Genomic DNA, 27,407 nt, shown 5'->3' with positions numbered 1-27,407 from the left:
AGTGCATGCTTGGTTGTCCTAGTATTTCTATGTAGGTAGTACTTTTATATCTTCTGGTATAGAAAAGTGTTAGATCTATGGATCAAGAGATTGGGTCATGAACTGTCTTTGCATAACAAGAAAGTTTACTAAAGTGCCATAACCTGTGTTTATAAACTTTTCGATCAAGAGAAAATACTAGTACTTACATGAATCTTCTGTTAAACTATTCTAGTATAGTTTTAATTTTGATGCATGCCTTCTATAACATACCATTATCTTCTGGCATTAGAACTGTTACAGGTATACAGGTATACAGGTACAATTCTGATTTTAGGCCTCTGACATCAGATCTGAATTAACGATAGTCTTATCGGTGCGTATGCTTGCATAGTCAGCAATTTATATTTCATTTACAAGTCCTTCCCAGTGTCTATCTAAACGTCTCTCAAAAGTATATACATTTGGTGCATCAACTGTTGACTTCATAGTAGGGATTTCGTAGGCATTGCTCACAGTTTTTACATATATTCAATAAATTACATCATAGGATTATTTATAAGTCATATGCTTAATCCTAAGGTTGAGTTCAACTTCAAGCAATTTCACAGTGATGCTTAAGTATGACTCACTATTGAAACAGAATACTGTGAGTATCTTTTGAATATGCTGGAAACATTACGACTCAAAATGTACAAACTCAGCATCACAGGTCAGGCAGGGTATAGTAATTAATTTACTCACTCAGAAACAATATATCCATTGAGTACGTTTTTTTGTCAAATATTAAACTTTAATAAAACAGTCAATGGATGAAGAACCTGTTTTTCAATTGGTTCCTGTTACATAAAAATGTGGCAGTTCCAGGCGAGTCTACGGTAGAATCTTAAATATATTCTGTGACCGGAGCCATAATTAATAGCACGCCCGCCCATGTAATTAGGTATACAGGTGTCCAAAGTCTACTGGTTGTACAAATTCATGAACTTCACATTCAATAATGGTACCATACAGTAAATCTTTCTACATGTAAGCTTTATTACGGTATACTATGTATTTTATATGTTCAATTTGTCATTTAAGTAAAGAACAGGTGGTAGACAGGTGTGTTTTGTTGTTGTTTTTACATGTGATGTTACTGACCCGAACGACTACGAACAACAACAAATTCTGAAATGACTTTTGTACTCAATCTCACATTTTTTATTACGTGTATTTTTCAACAAATCACAGTTTTTCAGACAATAAAAGAGTTAATTTGATTTACTATTTGAAATAATAAACAAAATATGAAAAAGTAAATTGCTAATTTTTGACCAATGAAATAATAATAATCATCTCTTCCGATCCGGACTATACAAATAATATTACAATGTGTAATACGGAAGACAGACACCTCAGTGAGGATGTGTCTTACATTACAAGATGTTCATACACCTGCTACGTAGCATTCCATCCAAATTTCACGCCATTGTTTTGATACATTTATGTAAAATTATGTCTTACCTTATAATAAACTTTGAACGGACATATCGGTGGGAGGGGCGAGTTCAACTCCAGCTGGTATAAGTTTGTACAGAGTGTACCTAGCCTCGGATTCGGAGTCGTGTACATAGGTACAGCTTGCTTGGTACGAATTTCAAATGTTCGACAGATCCTTACAACGCCCTCTACGGTGACGACTGATTGCCAACTGGGCAAACTTTGTGTACAGAGGTTTTTTAGTTATTGTTAATTCATTCAAAATTATTTTGTAATTTTTGAAGTTGGAAGTACTAGAAATGATGAGTCAGGCTGTACATTGAAGAGGTTCATCTCCTTAAAGTGAATGGCATTGTGTAGTTTTTTCACTTCAACTCTGACCAAAAGTTTAGTTCAGACCTAAATTTCCTACCATGGACAAGTACATCATACCTTGAATACTTTCAATAACTTAGAAACATCCACATCTAATATTACTAAGAAGGATGTTATACAGGGGGATATATACCATTTCTACATTCTTCTTCTTATCCAGTGTTTATAACATTTATATCACTCTGAAATTTGGTTGAAGTTTCGTTTTTAGGTGTTGTTATTTTTGCGTAACAAGTGTGTTTTATTTTCATGTTACATAACTACTAGTGACAAGTCACTTCACAAAACAGTATACACTATCACTTCCAGTTTTTTCATATATGATTTATTACTCTCAATTTGACAACAACAATTCACTGAAAACTTAACAAGAGTTGCCATACATATCTGTGTAAAATATTGTTACAATTGATGCTATGGGGAGAGATTAACTTGAAAACAATCGTAAAAGCAAGGCATTGGGTTGCATCTTTTCAGAGGGCTGAAGAAGGGGATTAATTCCCGTGGTTTGTGATCATAAAATTTCAATTCTTGTGATTCCTGCATAACAAGTTGTAGGGGAAGGACTTGAAATGTTTGTCCTTGGAAAGCCTCGGAAACTTGGGCAGATAGAAGTGAGGGGGTACTCTAGGAAAATAATATTTGTTTAAAATGATTTCTCCCAAGGTAAATTCTGACCACAGTCTAAAAGTTCATCATGATGAGTAAAATCAGATCCTAGATTTCAGTTGACACTCTAAAACTTTGCATTGGTAGTGCTATCATTATAAACCTTCACAATAAAATAACATCACAATGTGAACATGTTATTGTGTTTAAAATCTCAAACTTCACAATAAAATACCACCACATTATCATTATCTCTGTAAAACTGCCTCCTAAGGAATATTACGTTATTTCCCACACTTTCATAAATTTGGAACAATATTGTCCCTAAATATTCAAAACTAATTCAAAACAAAACAAAACATAGCTGTATTACAAAAACACAGTTTGAACATCCAACCTGAGACGATGAATGTTTCATGAGAGGTATGTTGTAATAAATAAATAAATAGAATTATGAAAACATACCACAATAATATAAAGCTGCAAATAAATTTAAATTAACATAATGTTTCAGCTGCAAGATTTAGTTCAGTAAATGTCAGGGGAGCTAGATGATTAATCAAAGGACACATTGTGTAACACATGCATGCATGTATGCATGTATGTATGTATGTATGTATGTATGTATGTAGGTAGGTAGGTAGGTAGGTATGTATGTATGTATGTATGTATGTATGTATGTATGTATGTATGTATGTATGTATGTATGTATGTATGTATGTATGCGCATGTATGTGTGTACCCATAATCATGGATACACACACACACTCACAGTGTCCATATCACACACACACACACACACATGCAGTCATGCACACACACACACACACACACACATGTACATTACAATGTAACAGTGCCCACACACACACTCACACACACACACACACACACACACACACACACACACACACACACACACACACACACAAAGTTGGCCATAACATAAACACAAATAATTTCAATAATTATTACATTCACTAAATTCACATATGCATTGTGAATTAATCCTTGTGATAGCTATATATAGCTGTGAGTAAAATCAACAAATATGGTGACTGTTCATCATTACAGTGTAAATATATAGATGACTTCATAATTTGTAAACATGAAGGTAACCCAAACATATTATACATTGTCTTATTATTATGACTGTGCCAAGTCTCTTTGTATAAGTCAACACTAACTGATGATACTTTACACATGGTCCAAAGGCTGAAATCCACACCAACTATTTGAAGATATGATTGGCTGCCCTATTCATTATCTTGCTACAAAGAACTAAGCAAAATTACCAGTATTCACTTTTTCTCTGAGTTCTGCTGTCATTTGTTGATTTTAATGTCACATGGTCCTGTCACTTACAAGGTCCCTTTCACAAAGGATTATGCTATTAATATTAATAATTAATAATCTATCGAGTAATAATGACTAGACTACATAAATGGTGTAATGACTAACATTTCAACTCAAGCAAGTATGATAATTTTGGGTCAAAATAGAAACAGCTGCTATCCATTACTTAGATTTCAACTTTGGATCATCTGGTACTTGCTGTAACACTGGTGTCCAACACAACAACATGAAGTGACGTTGGTAGGCTTTACTGGCACGGAATAGATTATCGGTACCATGTAGACGATCTAGTACTCCAAGCACACCATAGTTGTTGACAAACCTATAAATAATATGCAAGTAAATTAATTCATAATCTTCATACTGTAAAAACAGAGAACTCCATAATGTGCCAGTGCTAATGTGGCATACTTGAGGTCTTTTCGTGTTTGGGGTGTTCTCTGGTGTTGTAATTCATGAGTGAAAGTATGGTAGAGAACACCACAAGCTTGTGAGCAAATACTAACAAGTACCCACACACTGGTAACCATATGTTATAGGGTTCTAATATCATTATGTTAAAGCAAAACAGCACACGTGCATGCAGACATACACATCACCATACATACATGTGCATACACATACATGCATTGACACAAACACTGAGGTGCAAATATACACAAACACACACACACACACACACACACACACACACAGACTAACATGCATGCACACACAATTTGTGACACAAATACAATGTATAAGCACATACATACACTCTACACTCCCCCCACACCCACATGCACATGCATGCACAGTACTGCAGTATAGATCTCCAAATCCCAAGAGAACACTCATAGTATTATAAGGCTGATTTCAAATTTACTCTTTCATCATACTTTAGTTTTACAACAACGTATTGACTATACGACTTACTTCCGGTGGTGAAAGTCGTGTGCTTCGGGTGAGGGTAGGAATGGTACGTGATATCCACAGTGGGCAATGATACTAGAAAACAAAGCTATGATAAACCATAACCATATGGTAGCAATGTGAGAACCCGTCAGTAATGGTCCAACTAGTGGTGGTAGGATGTTGGACATGACATGTTCTACTGGGTGTGCATACAGAGAAACAATACTGATAGGAGCTGTCCATTCATGGTGAACTTTATGTATATACTTGTATAATGCTGGATAATGTAACAATCTAGAGAACAAAATACACAAATTAGACATAACAGGTAACCATGGTAACTGTCTTCATATAAATACAAGCAATGCAGAAGTAATGATGGTTGAATTTCAATTCATTATTTTCATCAATGTCTTTCTTATTCAAGTAAACCTTCACTACATGAAACACATTTTGTGGAGAAGTGTAACAATAAATAGTTAATTCAGTGAAAATGTCATGTTTTGTAATGTCCTAGCTATAAAAGGTTTGTAATCCTACAAACTTACTATTCCTGAGTAAATCATTTATAAAGTGATCATGGTAACATGTTACTGAATAAATATCTACAATTTACCTGTGGAAATAGTAAAAGCCAACTTCTTCTACCAGAGAAAAGACAATCAGTTCAACCAGTACCCATTGGAATGTTGGCAGTTCTGGGCCAAATTCAACACCTCTCCATACAAATAAGTGGTAGAAGAGCATAATAACAGGGATGGTGGCAAACGTCTGATTGAACAGTACTGTTAGTACTGCCTTGGTCAACCTGATTCTATCTACCTATGAATTTAATTACAGCATGGTACAGTTAGTACTGCCTTGATCAATCAGAGTTGATCTACCCGTCTATGTACAGCATAGAACAGTTACTAGTAATACAACCTTAGTTAACCTGAGCTGAGCTACCTGTGAATTATAGAACATTTAGCACTGCCTTGGTCAAACTGTGTCTATCAACCTGTGAACTTACAGTATTAAATCATAGGATTTTGTTATCATTTAAACCAGTGTATGCTCAAGTTTTATGTTTCCCATCATTATATAACCACAGACCTCTATACAGCACGTACCATTCAAAATCTACCATGATGAGCTTCATTGCATTAGCAGAACAGTATGGTTTCTATGGTAAGGCTGTGTTTGTTCTTAATATTGTGGTTAAAACATATGTCTTATATTAATCATTGTTATCATTACAGAATCTATGATTAAAGACACTCACCCGTATATTCTTTTCAGGCTGTACTTTGTAACGCAACATGAAGGCTGGCTTTCCAGTGACATCAACAAATAAAAATAATGATGCAAATAACCAATAGGATATGCCTGTCACGGTGATGGTTCCTGCAATGACATGTTACCATAGAGATGTCAGAAAACAACAAAACAAGATTGTCTGTATAATCATAGGGAATGATGGGCAACATGTTTATGGGATAGGGATGTGCAAGGAGTACAAGCTTGCACATATGAAAACCACACAACTACAAACAGGTCAACTTTAGTAAAAGTATCATGATCAACTTGTCTATGTATGTTGTGTTTAATGGTCCTTCTTTTGATAGTTGAATGACTGACATACTCATTACTGCTGGCCATTTGGTGGCAGTAGCACCAGCTGATTGTATATCATGTCAAAAGCTGGCCACTAGCTGGCAGTCACACTAGCTGATTACATTTCATGTCAAAAATTTGCCACAAGGAGGCAGTCACACAGCTGATTACATTTCATTTCAAAAGCTGGCCACTAGCTGGCAGTAGGTGGTAGTCACATCAACTCATTACATGTCATATCAAAGCTACCTAAATTCTAGTGGACTCCTAACCGAATCATGTTCCCTCACCATTGATTAATGTCACAATGACGATCTTTTGTCATAACACATCATTATAAAATTACATATTTTTGGAGCAACTGCAAATTAGGTACACATTACAAACTCTATTTGCTTTGTCTAACCAACACTGTGACAAGGCTTTAACACTTCCTTTAATAATTACAGCAATGGTGGGTGGGGGGGGGGGGGGGAGAATGAAAACTTACAGCATTACAAATATGTTAAATATATTAATCTGTTCATTATTTCTGTTCAATGTATCAAAACTTACCGACAACACACAGTATCCATGGGTCACCCCCAAAAGCATTAAAGATTTGAAGCCATCCATACTGCCAAAAATCCCCCGAAGCACCCCAGCATTGCTGTATGTGCCATGTAATAGAATTACGAGCTGCAGCAAACACACAGATAGCTGTACCAGTCACAAATAAATACTTCTTTATTGAGTCAAAAGACTGGGTCAGTCTATCGGCCTAAAAAGAAAATCAAACAAACAAAACAGAAGTACAATAATCCATATGGTAACACAGAGGAAACATCAACAAAAATATAATATTACATTTCCGAAAAGTTGTTTTACACCAAGTGTACACATTTTTATGTTGCTATAAACCCAGACCAGAGAAAGTTTCTGTACTTTCAACATGCGGTGCTATCATTTGTTTACTTTTCCTGTTTATAACACGTCCTACTTGTCAATGCTTGCCTGTTGCTGGTTGTAGTTTGTATTTCATAATGTCTTGTTCTACACTATAATACATATACTTACTATTTTCTGACATCTGCCTAGAATTAGTCTGTAATTCATACTGTCCTGTTAGACAGTGTAGTAGTAGTAGTAGTAGTAAAGTAATACAAACAGATACCTAGTTCTTATTATAGGGTGGGACACTTTCTATCTGTAGTGTTATAAATAGAAATCTGACATCCTGCAGGTCAATGTTCATTTGTCAACTTTCCAGGAAATGCTGGTTTATAACTGCTGATATTTAAAGGAAATTACACCATTGACCATCATACAACACATTGTGTATTTCTAAGAATCTGATCATTCCCTTTTGTTAAACATTTACACAAACTTTAATATTGAAATCTAGATCCGGGGTAAATTAACATAATATTTATATATATACACTGTCCCATGCCATATATCATATGACATGATGTCATTGACTTCAAGGCTTTGTGTACATATGTTAATTAAATGATGAGATCAGAAATGAAATGACTAAAATGCAGGTATGTCACGGATCATTGTAGTGAATATATATTGGAAGCTGAGTATGACTTGATGACTTGCAAGACATACCTTCTCAGCTTTATAATTCATGTGATTAACAAAGAATATTTATGTTATTTCAATAAAAATATAACTTTAATGAAATTAATGTTCATTTGCACTATTGATAGTTTCTTTCCTTGCCTAATATCTTTGCTATGTAAGAAAAATGGAATTTCAATACAAATCTAAATTTCCTGGATACTTTCCACAAGGATAGTCACCTGAATTTTGGAATTTTTCTCATTATGTCAATTTTATGAAAAAGAAATATCATGGAGATTTTACCATGGAATTATTGTGCACAAAAAGAAAATATTTAGTCACCATGTTTGTTTTTGCACTAACCAATGAATTGCATGTCAAATCTATATGCTCTCCGAATCCTGCTGTGTGGGGGCGCCCTACTATTCAGAGACAGTGCACACAGGAGGTTATGCTCCTGGAATCATCACTGATGTATTCTCCAGTCAGTGACAAAATTTCTATCACAGTGATCGGGAGTCAGAATATGTGAATGACCAATTAAAAATACATCATTACCTTTGTTAGGTATTAGCATTCTATATCCTTCACTCCAGTTTGTTTCAACTTTTCTCATCACCTGATTGATTTTAAAGTGATTGCTATTTTTTACCAACATAACATATTGGTGACTGTATTGCCAAGTCACAGTGGAGAGAATACTCATAGTCACAATGTGAAGTTAAAGTGTGGTTCTCTGCAAACTTAGTTGCAACAATGGTATACATATCATTCACTTGGTGGCAACTGGCTCAAGTCCATCTGTCTTACAGTAAACATCTCGTGTTGCAGTGATCATTAGAAACATAGCGATATGATTAAGACTGACTAACTAGAGGTGAACCATTTGATTTCGGGGGTGGGGGGTGGGGGTTGGAGGAATTGTTGGGTTAAAAATTTGTTGGCAGGTGAAGGAGAAACAGAAAAGAATTTGATCCCGTAATGGCCTGAGAAAACAAAATTGTTCCAACAGACAGGAGTAAAAAAAAAAGTTGCAATGTGCTGAAATCAGCAAAATTTGGGAATCTGATTCTCTCATTTTCTCTGGCGGCACGTTTATATTTTCAATATTTGTGAGCAACCCCTACGTTTTTTTCCCAGCATTTATGATATAAGACTGCTTTCACAAGATGCAAGATACACATACAAGATATTTTCACTACACATACAAGATATTTTCTTCCGGCTCCTGGTACTATTATGACAGCTTAAAGGAAAGCAACTCGGAGGGGTCAGGAGTACAGCACTCCCCAGATCAGTCAGTTCCTCATGGAATTTTTACCAGCTATCTCTTGTACATAAAATTTAAATAGCAGAAGCATGGATTGTAAACTGCTACTTCTTGCTATTTACATGCTATAACAAATTAGTTGTGAACCAGTGACATGTAGGTATAGTTATGAACCGCATGTTACAAAATTGAAACCGAGAAAAAAAAATTTGCATTGCTTCTGCATATGGACAAAATAATTGATGCAGGACTGACAATGGAGAAAAAAATGCTGTCACAGTGATGGGAAAAAAAATTGCTGCCATACCCACTCCCCCCCCCCCCCCGAAATCAAATGGTTCTCACCTAACATGGTCATATAGATGCCATTCTAATTCTATTGTTAGTACATACTGATGTTGTCACGTAATGATAAAGCTTTGCTTACTTACCTGTGGTTCAGAACTAGGTTGAACAGCTGGTGCAGGTCTACAGCTTGGTGTACACAGTACTTGTTTACCCTCCATTTTATCTGTAGGGTTTATAAAACATGGAATAATTTATGCAAAATAATATTATGTAGAAATAATTCTAGTACAATTGTTACAATTCAATCAATATTACTAATTAATTTATACATTCAGTTTTTAAATACTATTGTTTTGTTTAATGACGCATAAAGAATGAAATGAAATAAAGTGGTCATTGTTTTATACACTGTCACATTGTTATGTTGCTTGTGCACAGACACTTGTGACCCGAGACAGTTTCAGAATACAATAAAATATTGATAACATTACAATATTTGGTGGATAATATGTGAGAGTGCTAAATAACATGGGTTTCTATTTCTACACATGCACACTGCGTAATATTATCATCCAAAAGTGCCCATAATATTAGCGATATTTTATTATATTGAAAAGCATCTTAGGTCACAAGTGCCTGTGTGTCATTACATGACACAGTGGTGATTTGACAACTAGTTTAGAGGTTACTTGTATTAATCAATACAGCTAGAAAAGGTTCATGGTGAGGTTGAGGGGGCACTCTGTTTCAGCAGTGCGGGGGGGGGGGGGGATTTGCATTATTCATTTTGGGTAGGAGCAGCTTAATTTACAAAAACTTTCACTAAATACTTCGAAACAAATGCATTTAAAAACTATCAATGTGGGCAGGTGGGATCTTTTCTACAGACAAATTCCCTGTCTCCCATATCTCTACTAGAGTCTCTAGTGACATTGGAACCCAGGACCTCCTGGGCTCTAAACAACTATGCCACAGGGAGGCAGTGTTAAAAATGTTTTTCATTTAAATATTTGAACAGGGGGAGGGTCATATTTGAGGGAAAGGAAATTGGGGTGGGGTCGTTTTGCACAACGAACTAGGCCCGGGGCCGGGGCCGCGGCCGAGGGAGTGTCATACTTTGCCACAGACCGGGGTTGATTTCCTCTGGCTCTCTCCCATCTTTGAAATTACTGAAGGCTCCCTAATTACAATATAACTGTGATAACCTTCACATGACAAAAACAAACACGATAAAGTATTGTACGGAAAACACTCGTTTGCTGCAAAAATCACTACTTGTCTAGCCGGGAGTTTTCTTATAGCTGACATTGTGTGTGTACGTGACAGTACAGTTGTGTTTTGTACACTACACTCAACGAATCTACGTCATGTTTGATCTTGTCTGACCTCAAATAATGACAAATATTCGCCGGGCGATCTTGACTGAATGAAAACATATTCTAATTCTGTATAGTTAAAATAAAGGAGATATTTGCATAAATTACCTTTGTGAGTCTTGTTCTTCTTGGTATATGGTAAGAGCTGTCAAATGTTACATACTAGCGTCGTTGACAACCAAAAATATATCGCTTTCTTGGGCGAGCGAGCCGTCACCCAACTTTAGTCCCCCTAGCTCGCTGTACTTTTTTAATTGTGTAAGATGAACACGAAATAAACACATGAAACACGAAACAATAAAAAACAAGACTGTTTCCACAAAGGATAAATGCCCAGGGATGACTGCACCTTTCAGTTTCCACACAATCAGAGTATGAGCTCTCTGGACTTTATTGTAATCGTTTGGCCCAACTGACAAAACATCGACTGGCGCATACAAAATCAGCGAACATGATACAGTTTACGACATGTGACTACCACAGCTACTCATGTGACCAAAGACCCCCTAGCACACACTAACTTCGAGGTTCTGTTTATATTTACAATATTGTTATGTCACGTGATTGTTATGTAAGATTACAGCTACAACAATAACCATTACGTAATTCGTATAAACGATGTACAAAATCAATGTTGACAGTTCGGGAGGAATTTAATTAAGATTAAATAAAGGGCCCAAGCTGAGTATTTGAAAGGTACTCGCAGTATTCTGTCATGTAGTTGCTCTTGCACTGAACTCGGATCTATTATTAAGATTACACTACAACCATGTACGTAAATATTTTTCACTTGAGTATTAAAGAAATTGATAAAATCAGCTTGTGCTACTTTAAATTGCAAAAGTAAAGAACAAGGCAAAGTTACTGTACACGCTGTGAGCATTTCATTGCTGGCGCATAAGATATTCGCATCATGCATTCATTAATACTCTCAAAGCATCGTCACCGGCCACCCTCACCATATATTAAAACAGTGATCGGTGACGATGTTTTATAAATCTTGGTACATACATATATGACGTGAATATGTTGTCCTAGGACCATCCTTGAATTGAATCTTAGTCCATACACGACTATGCTGACAAACAAACCTACTTTGTTCAGTAAAAATGTTATTACAAATCAATTTACATTTTAAAACAACTTCGACTTGTGAAATAATCGGTTTCGAATGTAAATGTAATTGTATATGTTACGTAAAGACTTCTGGTGATCGCTCCATTTAAGCCCTGACCGATGACGTCATCAATTGTTTTAGATTTCATTCAAGGTTAATCAACGAGCTAGGAACATTGACACCATTAGGGTGTCAGACCTATTAAGAAGCCTGGAACAACAAATTCACTGATAATTATTCATGTTCTTACAACAAATTCACTGATAATTATTATGTTCTTACGGTCTATTACAGTATTACATTGTAAATGTTTACCTCATTCTAATGTGCGTGGATATTAATAAATGAATTTCAAAACAGAATTTCTCATATTTTGAATTGTTCTGGCTAAGTAAATCATGTTCAGTTTACACATTAAAGATCCTTATGGCATTGATGTGGTACGTACAATCATGTAAATGACACAGTGACAATATATATCCAATTGGTACGCTTGACGAAGCTCGAGCTCAGGTTCTTTGCACGAATCCCTGTATACTGTAATTCTTAATTCCGGGACACGAGAATCTGCCAATGCCCACAAGAATGAAGGTGGTTGCATTGTATTATGGTATTGGCAAGATCTGATAACTTTTAACCAGAACCTAGAATCCAGTCACGTTGGAGATTTTTGTATGGAATGGCAATGACGACAATAACCACATGACTTGATTCTATGTTTAGGCAAAGTTTCGAGCACCGTTGTTTACACAATACGTTCACAGTTTCTTGTGATCGGGTATGGATTGGGATAAAGGTGTTACCCCTAGTAGGACCTTGTGTCGATCATAAACCGAACTTTGCCGAAATAGTTTATCGGTTCCATGTAGCCAATCACAAAGACCAATAATGCCAAAGCAGGTGTTGAATCTGCAAGAGATCAATGGATATTGTTAATATAGGACACACAACGAGTCAAATTTTTTACTCAAAATACTAATGGGTAATGGCATGTGTGAATATACATCCTGTCATAATAGTCCAAGTATGCATGATTAAAATCCGATATAGGGTATCATTCGTCTTTGCTTGAATTATCCCTTTATTTATATACATGGTTGAGTTTAAATTTGGTCTTCACCGCCTTCATTGTGATTATTGTAAATTTCAGGATAAAATAGAAATTAAGGGAGCTGTCATTATTTATGTTGGGGGTGCGACCCCCACAATCGTGTCAGCGTGAACACATTCAACACAAGCAAATGTGAAGGTAATAGATCAGTAATACTCCAAAAGTTTAGCGCGGATTTCGGTTTAAGGGAACGGTCATTATATGACAGGGGGTGGAGTTGGAAGAATTGAATTGTTGAAAAACTGCCTTACACAGAAAAATGCCAACCTTCCCCCATCTAACACCGTGTTTATGTATTGTTTAACATAACACAGCATTGTCTAATGTTGTTTGTCGTTTAGATTTCTGTGTCAGATGAGCGGGGTATTAGAATATGAGACTTCATACGTCAAACTGACTTAACATGGTTATGAATGTGTTTGTGACGAACTACAAGTTTAAAGTAACCATAGCAACATCAATATACCAGACATGGTAACTTACTTGAGATGATGAAAATCATGAAATTCCGATGAGGGCAGTAAAGGGAAATGGTATCCAGAATGGTGTGTTGTCGTCACTACTAACGCGAGAGTTAACCATACCAATGTCGTCACTAGGTGAGACTTCATTAAAATTGGCCCTGCCTGTGCCACCACAATTCCAGAGATGAAGTACTCGATAGGGTGAAGATATACAGCTATTGGTCCAACTGGGGCCGTCCACTCATGGTGCAATTTGTGAATCCGTTTATAGAACCATGGGTGGTGCCATAACCTGTATAATGAGTACATACCATATATGACTTAGTTACGACGGAAGTGGGGGGGGGGGGGGTCGGAGGAATGGGGGGGGGGTTCACTAGAAAATTCCTCAAACACGATGAGGAAAGGCTGAGAGTGCTCAAACTCTCAAACTTTGAACGTTTTGCAGCCATTCATTTGTACCTAACCCCCCCCCAGCGTAAATAATGACTGCTGCCTTATTTTCTATGTTATCCTGAAACAAAGGGGCACATATTATATTACTTAGATTGCTGATTTCCTAAGAAAACATCACACGAATCATGCTACTACAAATGTATCAATTTATGCTCTATACAATAAGATGTTCTTTCCGTAGAGGCTCTCCCTCCCCCCGGTAGAGGTTGGGGAAATGTACTCAAGTCAACACGTTGTCAGATCGAGACTCTAGACAAAGGAAAACAACAATCTAAAGAAATACTACACGCCCCTATGGTCTGAACTGTACAATAATTACAACTTGACATTGTCTGTGGCGTAGTCTATTAAACCATGAAATAGCCATGATAATAGTTTCAGCTCATCAAATTTTCTTTCTTTCTTTGTTTCTTTCTTTGTTTGTTTGTTTGTTTGCTTGTTTGTTTGTTTACTCGCATTTTGTATATAATCACAAAAAATAATAATTCACTTCGTTAGTGCTATTCAAGCTTCAGTTCGTGTATGACGTTGTTTGTTCACGTAAAATATCAATGACTATCGGGTTGCAAATTATGCGTTGACATCTATTTCTACCCTTTAAAGGCTAAATCATTGTCGTATACCAGACACTATATGTACTGGTTAAAGGGCCATGTTTCAATCCCTGGTCATCACGTTAGTGTTGTTTTGATAAGAATTACACGGGATTATTCTTTAAATTTGTACTGTACCAATTCTGACACCTAGATTTTCACCTCAAAGTGAGTCTTTGACAGTAATTTGTTCTTACGATATATTTGTTTTCGTTCATATTGAGTTGAGTTCAAATTCAGATGTTATCATGATATTCAGATTCGGTATTCCCAGTCTGATTATTGTAGTTTTCACTATTACCTGTGTGAGTAATAAAAACCGATTTCCTGAATCAGCTGTGCCACTGCTACGTCACGTGTGATTTCCCACAGTGAAGGTACGTCATAACCGAAACTGCAACCACGCCATCTAGCGATGTAATACCAAGCGAAGAATGATGGAATGGATAGGCCGAGTTGATTAAACATAATAATCGGCATGGCTCGATAAAGTTGTTTTAAATCCAACTGTAAACAATACAATGAATATTTAGGGTTAGGAATGGGTACATATCGATGTATCATCCGGGTCCCAATGATGATGTTGTGTAAATATAACCTCAGACCACCACTATACAACTCTATAATAGTCTATAGCTCTATAATAGTCTGAGGTATAACTAGAGAGACTCAGAAAAAGACAAGCTGGTTTATAGATGAAGAGAACTTTCCAATGCAGAGACACACATTCATGATGGTCTGATGTCTTTATACATGGAAAGTAACTCGGCCAATTATTTAAAATTAAGGCGATAGATGACACTCTAGCCATTGTGTATATATTGCGTATCCTTCTTAAACTTTATACTTGTCTGAGCATGCGCTACCACCCAGTGCTGGAATTCTTCATACAAATTAGCAATGTATTTATTTACAGATCGACGCCCAGTGATAATTTATATATACTTCATAACCATTATACCTAGACACGGCACTGGAATTTATGAACAGTTTTAATGGGTAAAACCTTTGGAGCAATATAAATGTAGAATGTGACTTGGAAAATTTCTAAATTCATATAGTTTGTCAGTTTCAGTTTCGTTCCTTTTACTACTTGACAGAACCCTTTATTGTATTCTATGTACGGTTTATTGTCAGGTGCAGCCAAACGAAGTTGAAGATCTTGAATCAAACCATACTATTTACCACAGTAAGTGCCCATTCGTTTGGTAGGGGTGTTCCGCTCTGGTGCTAAATCTCTGGCCCCATACTATTTACTCCAGTAAGTGCCCATTGGTTTGGTAGAGGTGTTCCGTTCTGTACTAAAATCTCTGGCCCCATTTAGACAATACAAAAAATACCCCTACCATGTCAGACTAAGTTGTAATTTTGTGATTGTTCCATCGATACCAGATGCAACCCCTGAAAATGCATACCCTAAAAGGTATCACTACCTAAAATCATCATTTACATTGGGTAACCCACCCCCTCCTTCCCTCCCGATGTATACCACTTCCCGGATACCATTTACCTTCTCTTTCGGTTGTATCTTGTATTTAGCCAGAAATGCCGGTTTGCCGGTGATGTCAACATACAGGAATAGAAAACACATTCCCCAAAAGGTGGCAAATGAAATGATACCAGTTGCTGCAGACAGAACAAGAAAAAGTCATCATTAACTATATTATTACCATTTCTTTCTCTCTTTCTTTTTGAAAACATTTATATGTCTGTCTGTCTGTCTGTCTGTCTGTCTGTCTGTCTGTCTGTCTGTCTGTCTGTCTGTCTGTCTGTCTGCCTGCCTGCCTGCCTGCCTGCCTGCATGCATGTATGTATGTATGTATGTATGTATGTATGTATGTATGTATGTATGGCTGACTGCCTGTACTGTCTGTCAGAATTGTCTTCATGCGTTGTCCAGTAACATGTAAACTCTAGACAATTTCTTTTCCCTCTGTCTGATCGATGGGATATTTCTGGATTTGTTAGGTAACAAATACAGAAGTAGCACAAGGCGATCAAATTCATGCAGTAAATGATCAATTCCTTTGCCAGATATAGGGATAAATTTATGACCTGAGAGCACAATTCCAGTCCATATATCATGTGAAGCCCACAGTACATATATGTCTGGAATTAGCGGAAGTTTTGCCGAAACCTATATAGTATAATGCTGAGTCACTGTGTTCACTGAGTCAGAACTATATAATCTGTCTGTCGGACAATAAGAACTCTTTCAAAAGGTACTATTGTTCTTCATAAAGTGGAGTGACAGCTTATGGTTTTTATAAAGCAGTGCATAGGCCTATCGTATGTTACTTTTAAGGTCTGGCCTGCTTTCTACGGATAGTAAGGTTTTTTCCTGGGATGTGACAACTTACCGGTAAGAAATATCATGTAATCGTCTTCGTCAAAATAACGGTAAAGTTGACCCCAGAGAGAAGCCAACACACCAGACTGTGTAGAATTAGACGGAGAATATGAGTGGACATCCATACTGCAACGATTCGGTGGCCGAATGAAGTACTGAAAAAACAACATAACCTTTAGACTTTGTCCTGCATTGTTTGATCAGATGAACGCAGAGCCTGCACGGGGTACACAGATGAAGGTAATAAGAGGTCAATAAACTAGTAGAGGAAGAAATATTTTACCAAATTCCAAAATCGACATTTTGTTACGATCTTCGTAATTTTTGTTTGTTTGTTTGTTTGTTTGTTTGTTTGTTTGTTTGTTTGTTTGTTTGTTTGTTTGTAGTACGGCCGATTTTACTCCATCCACATCCTATTCTCACAATTTAGAGTATAACTCATCAATAATAAATAATATGTAATCAACGTCGTCAAAAGAAAGTTAAAGTTGATTCCAGAGAGAAACCACCAGGTCATAATCAGACTGTGTAAAATGTGGACATCCATACTGCAATGATTAGGTGATGAAGTGGAGCACTAGACAACAACATACTAGTAACCTACAGACTTTACCCTGAATTATTTGATAAGATTAACCGACATGTAAAATATAAAAATACTAGTATGGAATGGGATGAAAGTTTTCTTCAGAATACTCCTTAACCTAAAATCGAAACAACTTTTCAGAAGTATGAAGTAAAACGTTGCGTCGTTACTAGTCGCAATTTCAATTATTCACGTATCCATAAATGACGTGTATAGTGGTAATATAAGGATCCCATTTAATACATTACTGCTTACTTAGGTTGTGTAAGTTAGGGGGTCTAACTGATAAGGCAGGTATTGATCATAGTGTTGATGTATAACAGACAACACGGGTAACCATTCAAGATGTCAAACCCTGAAAATGTTAGCCTGCATCCAGTTGAAAATGACTATATACTACAATGTTGGAGTCCGATTTACAAAGCCTTCGGAGAAAATGATTTCCTAACGTTTTTCCTTGGTAGGTTTTTGTGTGAGGAATTTAGTATATGTATCATAACGACTTCTAGTGAGGTGTTGATGTTTAGCTATGCCCTAGTTCACAACAGACCAAGTACTAGGGAAGGTAACAGAGTACATTAAAGCTGAAAAGTAGCATTGTTTGGGTAAATTGTAAAATGTGGTGAAAAGGGATAAATACAACCAACAAATTCCGAACGGGGATATATATTTATTTATTTATTTATTTATTTATTTATTTATTTATTTTTTGGATCCCCTTTGAATCAGGGCTCACTTAGTACATGTATGTTAGTGGTGAGTAAAGTTAAACACATACAAGACCATAAAATAAATAAACAAAATATGACTACGTCACAGTGTAGTAATAGAGTTCATTGTTGCCATGCCTACTATACTACCATAGATGTAATAGCAGGCTTCCATGTTTATCTGAAAGGATGTTCAGTATACACCTGTAATGTATATCATAATAATATTATTAAAGTTTATAAGTAATTTACATTTCCTCATTTGTAATTCACAGGAACCGTTATCGTCACTTCCGTGATTTTGTTGGGCACCAACTCAACCTTCTTACTCCTAGATATCACCAAGAAACCTAAAGCACTTTATAAATATAAAATACAACCAGATAAACCGGTAGGCATGACGTCATTACCCATGTGTATATGTGTGTGTCTGTCTGTCTGTCTTTCTGTCTGTCTGTCTGTCTGTCTATCTGTCTATCTATATGTCTGTCTGTCTGTCTATCTGTCTATTTGTCTGTCTGTCTATCTGTCTGTCTGTCTCCCTGTCTGTCTGTCTGTCTGTCTGTCTGTATGTCTGTATGTATGTATGTATGTATGTATGTATGTATGTATGTATGTATGTATGTATGTATGTATGTATGTATGTATGTCTGTCTGTCTGTGTCTGTCTGTCTGTCTGTCTGTATATTTGTCTGTCTGTCTGAATTTGCTAACATGATGATACTGTGTCAACAGGGCAAAAACTAGTCAGAATTTTTGGGAAACCCTTTGAGTTTAGTTTTATTGAGACCCTCCACTCTTTTCATATGTATTTATGTATGTGTATGTGCCATACATATATACATACATATACACTTTTCTCTGTTATAGCTGGATTTGAGTAAACTTTGGAAAGCCATACAATTGATCACGCTCAATACATTTCTGGTATCTTTTCCATCCTTCGTTGGTTGGTATTACGTCGCTAGATGGCGTGGTTGCAGTTGCGGATATGACGTACCAACTCCTTGGCAGATATTTCGTGATCTGGTGATATGTCTTGTCGTTGAAGAAATTGGTTTCTTTTATACACATCGGTACTGTTCATACTTTTTTTCTAATAAAATCTACTATTTTCATTTTATAATAAGTGTATTACAGAGTATTGATTATCAAAATACTGAGAGTAATACTTCCTTCGAGAAATAAAACATATCAGTCAGGGAGTTTATAAACGGCAAATCTAATTTTAAAAAGGAAAACTATACTACCATATGCATGATTCAATATTATATTTCATGTTTAAATTTTCCCAGCATAGTAAACAGACATGTATTGTCTACATTGAAGAAAGTAGAGGAGACAGTCAAATATGTTTTCTTGGCAAAATTAGGCTTACCCTGTTTTCTGATAAAAGGAGGACCCCATAGTTTCATATTTTTGTTTGTGACGTGGTGACAATAAACTTGGCAATGAATTACATCCGTGTCCAGTCCTATCTTTATGGCTGTATGATACCACAATGTATTATAATAATTTCTTCTGTTGTCAGGTTATTACATCACCCGGTATTATACAAGAGAATTCACAAGTTACACCACGAATGGACAGCTCCAATAAGTATCGTAGCAGTGTATTCGCATCCCATAGAATACTTCACATCTGGTATTCTGGTTGGGATTTCTGGTCCTTTACTCATGGGATCACATCTGATGACGTCATGGCTGTGGTTATTCTTCAGTTTGGTTGGAATCTGTGTCCACCACTCTGGATATAATTTTCCAGGTCCTCTTCGCCACACTACCGAGTTTCATGACTTCCATCATTTAAAGTAAGTTGTGAATTTTGTGGAAATTGAAGCCAGAGTTTCAAGTACGATGTGGAGATAAAACACTTCACATATTATCTATTTTTCTAAATTCAAAAATTATTCAATGCATATAGTGGTCATCGTTGTTCGTATATTTGTTAAGTACCAACAAATGAAACTATGTGCTTGTGTTTATTTATGAATATTCATTGAAATGAAACGTCTGTTGCTATAGTTACTTGGATCGCATCTTCTTGCTTACAGTTTGGACTGACCAGCTGATCAAACTTCAGATTGTTATTCTTTTTCCAAGAGGACAGTTCATTAACCATTATGATACATTATACTTCAATAACAGCAAACGTTAATGAGCCATATTTTTACGCCGTGTCACGTATATCATTTGACCACGTATACAATCTATAAATTTTCTACCATGGTTTCTTTTCTTTTGTTTATCTGTATCACATATTCAACTATTGTTATGGTGTGTTTGGTATAATGGACAGAATACATGGAACTGATTCTTTGTTCAGAGAGTTCACCACTTCGAAGAAAAAAGACTAAAATAATTTTTAATTCATGCAAATTGTTTTTATCTGTTCACTGGATACAGAGCGAGTCTTGAGCGAATATTGCTTTATACATTGTACAAGTAATTTGGGTAATTTTGAAGAACTATTCGGGTACGATTGGAAATCACTGTGGTATTGCCAACCATACAAACTCATTTGTTCTGAAGACTTATTCACTTTACTCTGGATGTATTGCATTGCATTGCATTGCATTGCATTGTACTGCATTGGCTCGAATTAGGATGTATTGCATTGTATTGCATTGTATTGTATTGTATTGTATTGTATTGTATTGTATTGTATTGTATTGTATTGTATTGTATTGTATTGTATTGTATTGTATTGTATTGTATTGTATTGTATTGTATTGTATTGTATTGTATCGTATTGTATTGTATTGTACTGTACTGTACTGCATTGTATTGTATTGTATTGTATTGTATCGTATTGTATTGCTTTATTTCCACTAATGTATGAAATTCAATAATAAATGTACACTTACTAAAGTTACAATAGTGAATGACATGACAAATAGCTCTAAGAGAGCTAATAAGACACCTTGCCCCGCTATTTGATTAAACATTATACCTCAATACAGTTTTAAGTGAATAATATTACACTCAGCAAGAATGTATTGAAAAACCTATAAATCTGAATATTATTTGTATAACAACTAAACAAAACATATATATCGGATGATAACATATAAGATTATAATAAACAATGTAAAAGTAAATCATAATTAATAACAGTAACGATGTTCGCGATTTTATTATTTTTTCTCGAATACGTACAAAAAGTTTAGGGTCGGCGTAAAAAAACTAGGTGGGGTCAGGTAACTGGAACCAAACAATTATTTTTAGCCCTAATCGTCCTCCAATACAAATAGACTATACCGTAATGAACTACTAGTCAACATCATCGTCTAGACTTTGTCCTGCATTGTTTAAAAAGATGAACCAACATGTAAATTAAAATGTGTGTATGTATAAAATACAATTATCAGATGAAAGTATTAGCAGGATATTCCTTCTCCAAATTGAAATAATTGTCAAGACAAAAGCTTATGAAGACAATTATAGGTTTGTTACTATCAATATACTAGTATACTATTTAAGCTACTTCATAAAAGAAAAATCACACGATGTAAGTATCACGTCGACGGGTAATCATTACTGCTAACTTAGGTTGTGTAAGTTAGGGGGTCTAACTGATAAGGCAGGTATTGATCACAGTGTTGATGTATAACAGACAACAGGTTGTCGTTCAAGATGTCAAACCCTGAAAATGTTAGCCTGCATCGAGTTGAAAATGACTATATATTACAATGTTGGAGTCCGATTTACAAAGCCTTTGGAGAAGATGATTTCCTAACGTTTTTCCTAGGTAAGTTTCAGTGTAGGGATAGTGGTTACGTGTAAGTAGGACTTGTAGTGACAAGTGGGGTTCAGGTATGCCCTTCATTCACAATGCGTATTAATGTTGTTGTAACAGTGTAAGATAAGACACACATGGTGCATTATGGGATAAATACAAACCTTCAACTTGCACACCGTCCGTTCACGATGTGTAAACTTTAAGGGTTACGTGAACACCGAGTACACGCTGTATTGATCATGGTAAGAAATAAAGAAATTAAAATAACACGATATAAACTGTATACTAAAACATCGTCCAATTTGTGTATGGCTATTGAATTGACGACTTGTAAATGTTTTAAATGATTTAATTGGGCGAAACCAATGAATCATTTTACCGAAACATCTTCAGAGACATAGATAGCGTGTAATGTTTTAAAAAAAGAAACGTTGGGTAGGTAGGAGCACTGACAACACATTCTGCCCTTCCACCAACGAATCTTATTTTCCTCCTTCCTCGGATGATTGTAAAATTTTGCACTTCTACTGGTAAATCGGTTACGAATGTTTTCTGCACGAACAGCTTCGTTTGCTATATCTGCAGTTAGAAATTAGGTCAGAGTATAGGAGTGACCGCAGACAACACAAAGCTCTGGGTCCAAACAGCAAATTCCAAACAGAGTATAGAGAGTTCATCGTTGTCATGATCATTGAATTGTGAGCCAAACTGCTACATGTGAGTGTCATAGCACCTGAAGGAATGTACAATTTACACTTATAATTTATTCAATCAATCAATCAATCAATCAATCAATCAATCAATCAATCAATCAATCAATCAATCAATCAATCAATCAATCAATCAATCAATCAATCAATCAATCAATCAATCAATCAATCAATCAATCAATCAATCAATCAATCAATCAATCAATCAATCAATCAATCAACCAATCAACCAATCAATCAATCAATCAATCAATCAATCAATAAATAAATCATTAAAGTGGCCATATGGAGTGAGGATTTGATATTTATTTTGGAATTTTAGTTCATAAAACAATTTTATCATGGCTTCCTGCTTGAAAAATCAATGTTAAACAGCATATGCCAAGTCCTTGTTTATAACTCAAAAAATTGTAAATGATTAACAAATGTGCATAGTATTACATTCTTTATTGATTTGGAAGTCTTTCTATTTTAAAGGAACCATTATCGTCACTTCAGCGGGATTCTGGGGCACTAACTCAATCTTGTTACTTCTGGACATCACCAAGAAACCCAAACTACTGTACAAATATAAAATACAACCAGATAAACCGGTAGGAATTACGTCATTACCCTGTTAGACTATATGTATGTATGTATGTATGTATGTATGTATGTATGTATGTATGTATGTATGTATGTATGTATGTATGTATGTATGTATGTATGTATGTATGTGTGTGTGTGTGTGTGAGTGTGTGTGTGTGTGTGTGTGTGTGTGTGTGTGTATGTATGTATGTATGTATATATTTTTTCTCTCTCTCTTTTATAGTTAGATTTTGGGAAATTATGGAAAGCTATGCGGGTGATCACAGTGAATTCAATGCTGGTATCTTTTCCGTCCTTCGTCGTTTGGTATTACGTCGCTAGATGGCGTGGTTGCAGTTGTGGATATGACGTACCAACTTTTTGGCAGATATTTCGTGATCTAGTGATATATCTTGTCGTTGAAGAAATTGGTTTCTTTTATACACATCGGTATGTTTGTTCTAATGAGATCTACATCTACTATTTTCATTATAAATAGTCTTCGTGATTTTGTGTATTACCGACTAATTTTATCAACGAAATACTTGTTGATGTTACGAAGGGCTAATATAAAAAAACCGGGAAAATGATGATTCGACAGTAGATTTCATATTAAGAGCTTCCAAAGAAAAAGTAGACTTAACGTTTCAGACAGACGTCAACTCACCAAATTTGTGAATACGTGCCCATTCCTCTCTCTCTTTTCATGTATAAAATGTATTTTCATACAACAAGTTAGTTGTTTCTTTCGTTGGCAGATTATTACATCACCCGGTATTATACAAGAGAATTCATAAGTTACACCACGAATGGACAGCTCCTATAGGTATCGTAGCAGTGTATTCACATCCCATAGAATACTTCACATCTGGTGTCATAGTAACACTTACTGGTCCTTTACTCATGGGATCACATATGATGACGTCATGGCTGTGGTTATTCTTTGGTTTGGTTGGAACCTGTGTCCACCACTCTGGATATAGTTTTCCAGGTCCTCTTCGCCACACTACGGAGTTCCACGATTTCCATCATTTAAAGTAAGGATTTGTAATTTCTTGTAAAATATCGATGTGCAAATACACTTATATTTACAAATTAATCATTATTTGTATATTAGTAATTACCAACATATGGAACAAATTTGTGTTTATTTATGAATATTCATTGAAACGAAACGCTTGTTGCTATAGTTACTCAGACCGCATCTTATTGCTGACAGTTTCAACTGACTCAGCTGATCAAAATTCAGATTACCAGTCCTTCCAATTCCAATAGAATGGGTTGACATGATTATGAATGGGGTGTTTGGGTTGACAGCGTTATGAATGTGATAGTTTGGTTGGCAGTGTTATGGAGGGAATGGTTTGGTTGGCAGTGCTATGGAGGGAATGGTTTGGTTGGCAGTGTTATGGAGGGAATGGGTTGGGTGGCAGTGTTATGGAGGGAATGGTTTGGGTGGCAGTGTTATGAAGGGAATGGTTTGGTTGGCAGTGTTATGGAGGGAATGGTTTGGGTGGCAGTGCTATGGAGGGGCCGGGATTAATGAAAGACGCAAATGATGGAGAATTTAATTAAAGTTTTCTGTATTGACCACGTATACAATCTATGAATTTATGAATCTATGATTACTTTTCTTTTGTTTATCTGTATCACAGATTCAACTATTGTTATGGTGTGTTTGGTATCTTGGACAGAATACACGGAACTGATTCTTTGTACAGGGAGTACACCACTTTGAAGAAGAAAGACTAAAACAATTTAGAATTCATGTTTTTTATATGTACGTTAGATAAACATGTATATATATGATGCTACCAATACACTTCTTCGGTCTATTTTCACAACAATCCTCATCGGCAATTACATATAACATCATTTACATATTTCAATTTTTCTTTTATTAAATATTATGGTTTTGATAGCCATTCAATAATGATCTTTTACAAACGAATTGAAAGTCACTGGAGTTAATTTGATTTATCAGTTTGTATCTAAAGAATTCTTATAGGCCGTATGTGCTAAGTATCGATTACAAATATTATAGCACCAACATCATGAACATGATAATTTGGTGTCGTAGAGACTAGCTAACCGTCCTATGTAAATTGTGCAATTCTCGCTCTACCATGAGAGCTATGCAATTACTAGTACTGTACTAGTCTGTAAGATACAGACATTCCTGCCACGCTATCAGCCAGCACTCAGCCTGATACATGTAGAGCTGAACAACACGACGTACCAGTATATCTTACAATAAACACTTTCTTCTGATGTTTCAACTGTGTCATATATTGTACTGCATATAATGTCTTGGGATATTAAGGCTGCATCCACAAATAATGGGCAGGGGGTCGGAGGAATCATGACAAAAATTTTTTTTTCAAGCCCCCCCCCCCCTTTATAACCCAAACAAATTCAGACCCCCCCCTCCACATGGTCAGAAATTTTCAAGCCTCCCCCCCCACACACATTTATTTTTATAACGTATATATAGCCACACACATACACATGTGTACACACATACATACATATACCTACATACATACCTACCTACATACCTACCTACATACATACATACATACATACATACATACATGCATACATACATACATACATACATACATACATACATACATACATACATACATACATACATACATACATGCATGCATGCATACATACATACATACATACATGCATACATACATATACATACATACATACATACATACATACATACATACATACATACATACATACATACATACATACATACATACATGTACATACATACATACATTGTCTATAATGTAATTGCATGGACATGTTTACATTTGGAATCTCCAGATTTTACTCATTTGCACAGACTTTAACATTACTTGAGTGTATATTGAAGCTGAACACAGGGTAATTAATGTTAGTTGTTTTTTATACAGGAACTTGTGTATATACATGTTTTGCACCTTTTTTTGTTAAAAGGCTGTCAAATTTTGACACGATTTTTAGTTCTCCAGTTTCACTAATTATTTTTGGCTGAACAGTTCTGAATTATTTTTTAAAGCCATACTCCTACCCTGTTAACAAATTTACATGAATACTTTCCAATATTATTTTTGCATAGTGTTTTTTAAAATTAATGGATCTAGAGACAATTAGACTACTGTACAGTCTTTTGCAAACAGCATATACAAATTTGCATTCAAAATAAAAAAAAATACATGTAAACTTTTAAAATAGGGCAACTCTGTCCTTTAGTAGCTATGATGCAGATCCATGGAAATAACAGGTAAAATGGTGACCATTATTGTATATAATGTTTCAGTTTGCAATAATTCTTTTGTAATTGACTGTCTCTTTGTACAACTATTCATCAATTCTTCTGGTCTTCCATGTTGTTGCTCTCCGGCCTGATCTTGTATACATATAAATTTCACTCTCACTGACTTCAGGTGACCCAAACTCCCTTTCCACTATATCTGAGTAAGATGAATCATTGTCGCTGTCAGAATAACTGTAAGTATCAGAGCTGTTTGAAGAATCACTTATGTTCTGTTGGTGGTAGAAGTGGGATCTAATAGCTTCTATCTTGTCAGCTTTTATCATTCCTGGTGCTATGAGAATGTTGTGTTTTGCTAAATATTTACAAAGTTCTTTCACTTTTAGTTCGACAATAGCTCCACTCCTTACCAAGTGACCCCAGTCGTAACTTTCATATGGCTTCTCAGTTTGCTGTTTTCGTGTAACATTTCATATATTGCATTGTTGTTTTTTTTGGATAGGAGAAAGTTTCACTCAATAGTACTACACAATGAGCTCTGCATCTCTAGACATTTTAGATGAGCCTAATTTGCAAAGACTATTAGTCTGTGTGGTTATTAGCCCTATGAAGGGTCTCAACAACAATCTTATTTGTAACTATGTATTTGTATTTAGTGATCTAAGGTTTTCATGATCCCTTACCCACAGACAAGGTGCCCTATGATAACATAGAAGCACCACCGACAACGAATTTATTGTATTGCCAAGATACATATACGGGTTCATGAAGTTCAGGGGATTCTCTTAAACTTCCTTGACGAGTCCATGGAAGTATAACCGACGGTTACTAGTCGAGTCCAACCTCACTGTTGAATGGAGGGGGGGGGGCACTGAGATATGTAGACTTCCACTGTGTGATTGCTCCTGACTATGGTATCCAAAATGTCATGACATGGCTATATTAAGGG

General features: G+C 35.7%; 4 protein-coding genes across 4 annotated transcripts; 2 read left to right on the top strand and 2 right to left on the bottom strand.

The window, feature by feature from the left end:
- Positions 1 to 3,387: 3,387 nt before the first annotated feature.
- Positions 3,388 to 10,999, bottom strand: LOC144439025 (fatty acid hydroxylase domain-containing protein 2-like). The gene is made up of 7 exons (XM_078128267.1): positions 10,885 to 10,999; positions 9,544 to 9,623; positions 6,847 to 7,051; positions 5,960 to 6,081; positions 5,312 to 5,517; positions 4,717 to 4,989; positions 3,388 to 4,123 (listed from the first exon to the last, which is right to left on the bottom strand). The coding sequence occupies exons 2-7, from the start codon at positions 9,616 to 9,618 to the stop codon at positions 3,964 to 3,966; spliced, it is 1,041 nt and encodes a 346-aa protein (XP_077984393.1). The 5' UTR covers positions 9,619 to 9,623; positions 10,885 to 10,999; the 3' UTR covers positions 3,388 to 3,963.
- A 150-nt stretch (positions 11,000 to 11,149) lies between these two features.
- On the bottom strand, positions 11,150 to 17,008 carry LOC144439013 (fatty acid hydroxylase domain-containing protein 2-like). The gene is made up of 5 exons (XM_078128253.1): positions 16,878 to 17,008; positions 16,028 to 16,143; positions 14,819 to 15,024; positions 13,488 to 13,760; positions 11,150 to 12,802 (listed from the first exon to the last, which is right to left on the bottom strand). Exons 1-5 carry the CDS (start codon positions 16,990 to 16,992, stop codon positions 12,652 to 12,654), a joined length of 861 nt encoding a protein of 286 aa, XP_077984379.1. The 5' UTR covers positions 16,993 to 17,008; the 3' UTR covers positions 11,150 to 12,651.
- Positions 17,009 to 17,798: 790 nt separating this feature from the next.
- LOC144439407 (fatty acid hydroxylase domain-containing protein 2-like) lies at positions 17,799 to 19,977 on the top strand. The gene is made up of 4 exons (XM_078128694.1): positions 17,799 to 17,913; positions 18,439 to 18,554; positions 19,034 to 19,239; positions 19,695 to 19,977. The coding sequence occupies exons 1-4, from the start codon at positions 17,799 to 17,801 to the stop codon at positions 19,975 to 19,977; spliced, it is 720 nt and encodes a 239-aa protein (XP_077984820.1).
- A 1,821-nt stretch (positions 19,978 to 21,798) lies between these two features.
- Positions 21,799 to 24,933, top strand: LOC144439406 (fatty acid hydroxylase domain-containing protein 2-like). Its single transcript, XM_078128693.1, has 5 exons — positions 21,799 to 21,913; positions 23,092 to 23,207; positions 23,426 to 23,631; positions 23,940 to 24,218; positions 24,837 to 24,933. The coding sequence occupies exons 1-5, from the start codon at positions 21,799 to 21,801 to the stop codon at positions 24,931 to 24,933; spliced, it is 813 nt and encodes a 270-aa protein (XP_077984819.1).
- Positions 24,934 to 27,407: the final 2,474 nt, after the last annotated feature.

Source organism: Glandiceps talaboti, chromosome 8 (genome assembly GCF_964340395.1).
Source record: "Glandiceps talaboti chromosome 8, keGlaTala1.1, whole genome shotgun sequence".
Taxonomy (NCBI): Eukaryota; Metazoa; Hemichordata; class Enteropneusta; family Spengelidae; genus Glandiceps; species Glandiceps talaboti.
This window is presented reverse-complemented; position numbering and strand designations above follow the sequence as displayed.

Coding starts and splice junctions, on each gene's coding strand:
- LOC144439025 (XM_078128267.1), bottom strand. CDS start 9,618: ATGGAGGGTAAACAAGTACTGTGTACACCAAGCTGTAGACCTGCACCA. Junction 5,518..5,959: donor AGCCTGAAAAGAATATACGG/GTGAGTGTCTTT, acceptor TTAAATTCATAG/GTAGATAGAATCAGGTTGAC. Junction 4,990..5,311: donor GGCTTTTACTATTTCCACAG/GTAAATTGTAGA, acceptor TTTGTTCTCTAG/ATTGTTACATTATCCAGCAT.
- LOC144439013 (XM_078128253.1), bottom strand. CDS start 16,992: ATGGATGTCCACTCATATTCTCCGTCTAATTCTACACAGTCTGGTGTG. Junction 13,761..14,818: donor GGTTTTTATTACTCACACAG/GTAATAGTGAAA, acceptor CTCATTATACAG/GTTATGGCACCACCCATGGT. Junction 12,803..13,487: donor CATGATTTTCATCATCTCAA/GTAAGTTACCAT, acceptor GATCTCTTGCAG/ATTCAACACCTGCTTTGGCA.
- LOC144439407 (XM_078128694.1), top strand. CDS start 17,799: ATGTCAAACCCTGAAAATGTTAGCCTGCATCCAGTTGAAAATGACTAT. Junction 18,555..19,033: donor AAATACAACCAGATAAACCG/GTAGGCATGACG, acceptor TCTCTGTTATAG/CTGGATTTGAGTAAACTTTG. Junction 19,240..19,694: donor GGTTTCTTTTATACACATCG/GTACTGTTCATA, acceptor TTCTGTTGTCAG/GTTATTACATCACCCGGTAT.
- LOC144439406 (XM_078128693.1), top strand. CDS start 21,799: ATGTCAAACCCTGAAAATGTTAGCCTGCATCGAGTTGAAAATGACTAT. Junction 21,914..23,091: donor TTTCCTAACGTTTTTCCTAG/GTAAGTTTCAGT, acceptor TCTATTTTAAAG/GAACCATTATCGTCACTTCA. Junction 24,219..24,836: donor CACGATTTCCATCATTTAAA/GTAAGGATTTGT, acceptor TCTGTATCACAG/ATTCAACTATTGTTATGGTG.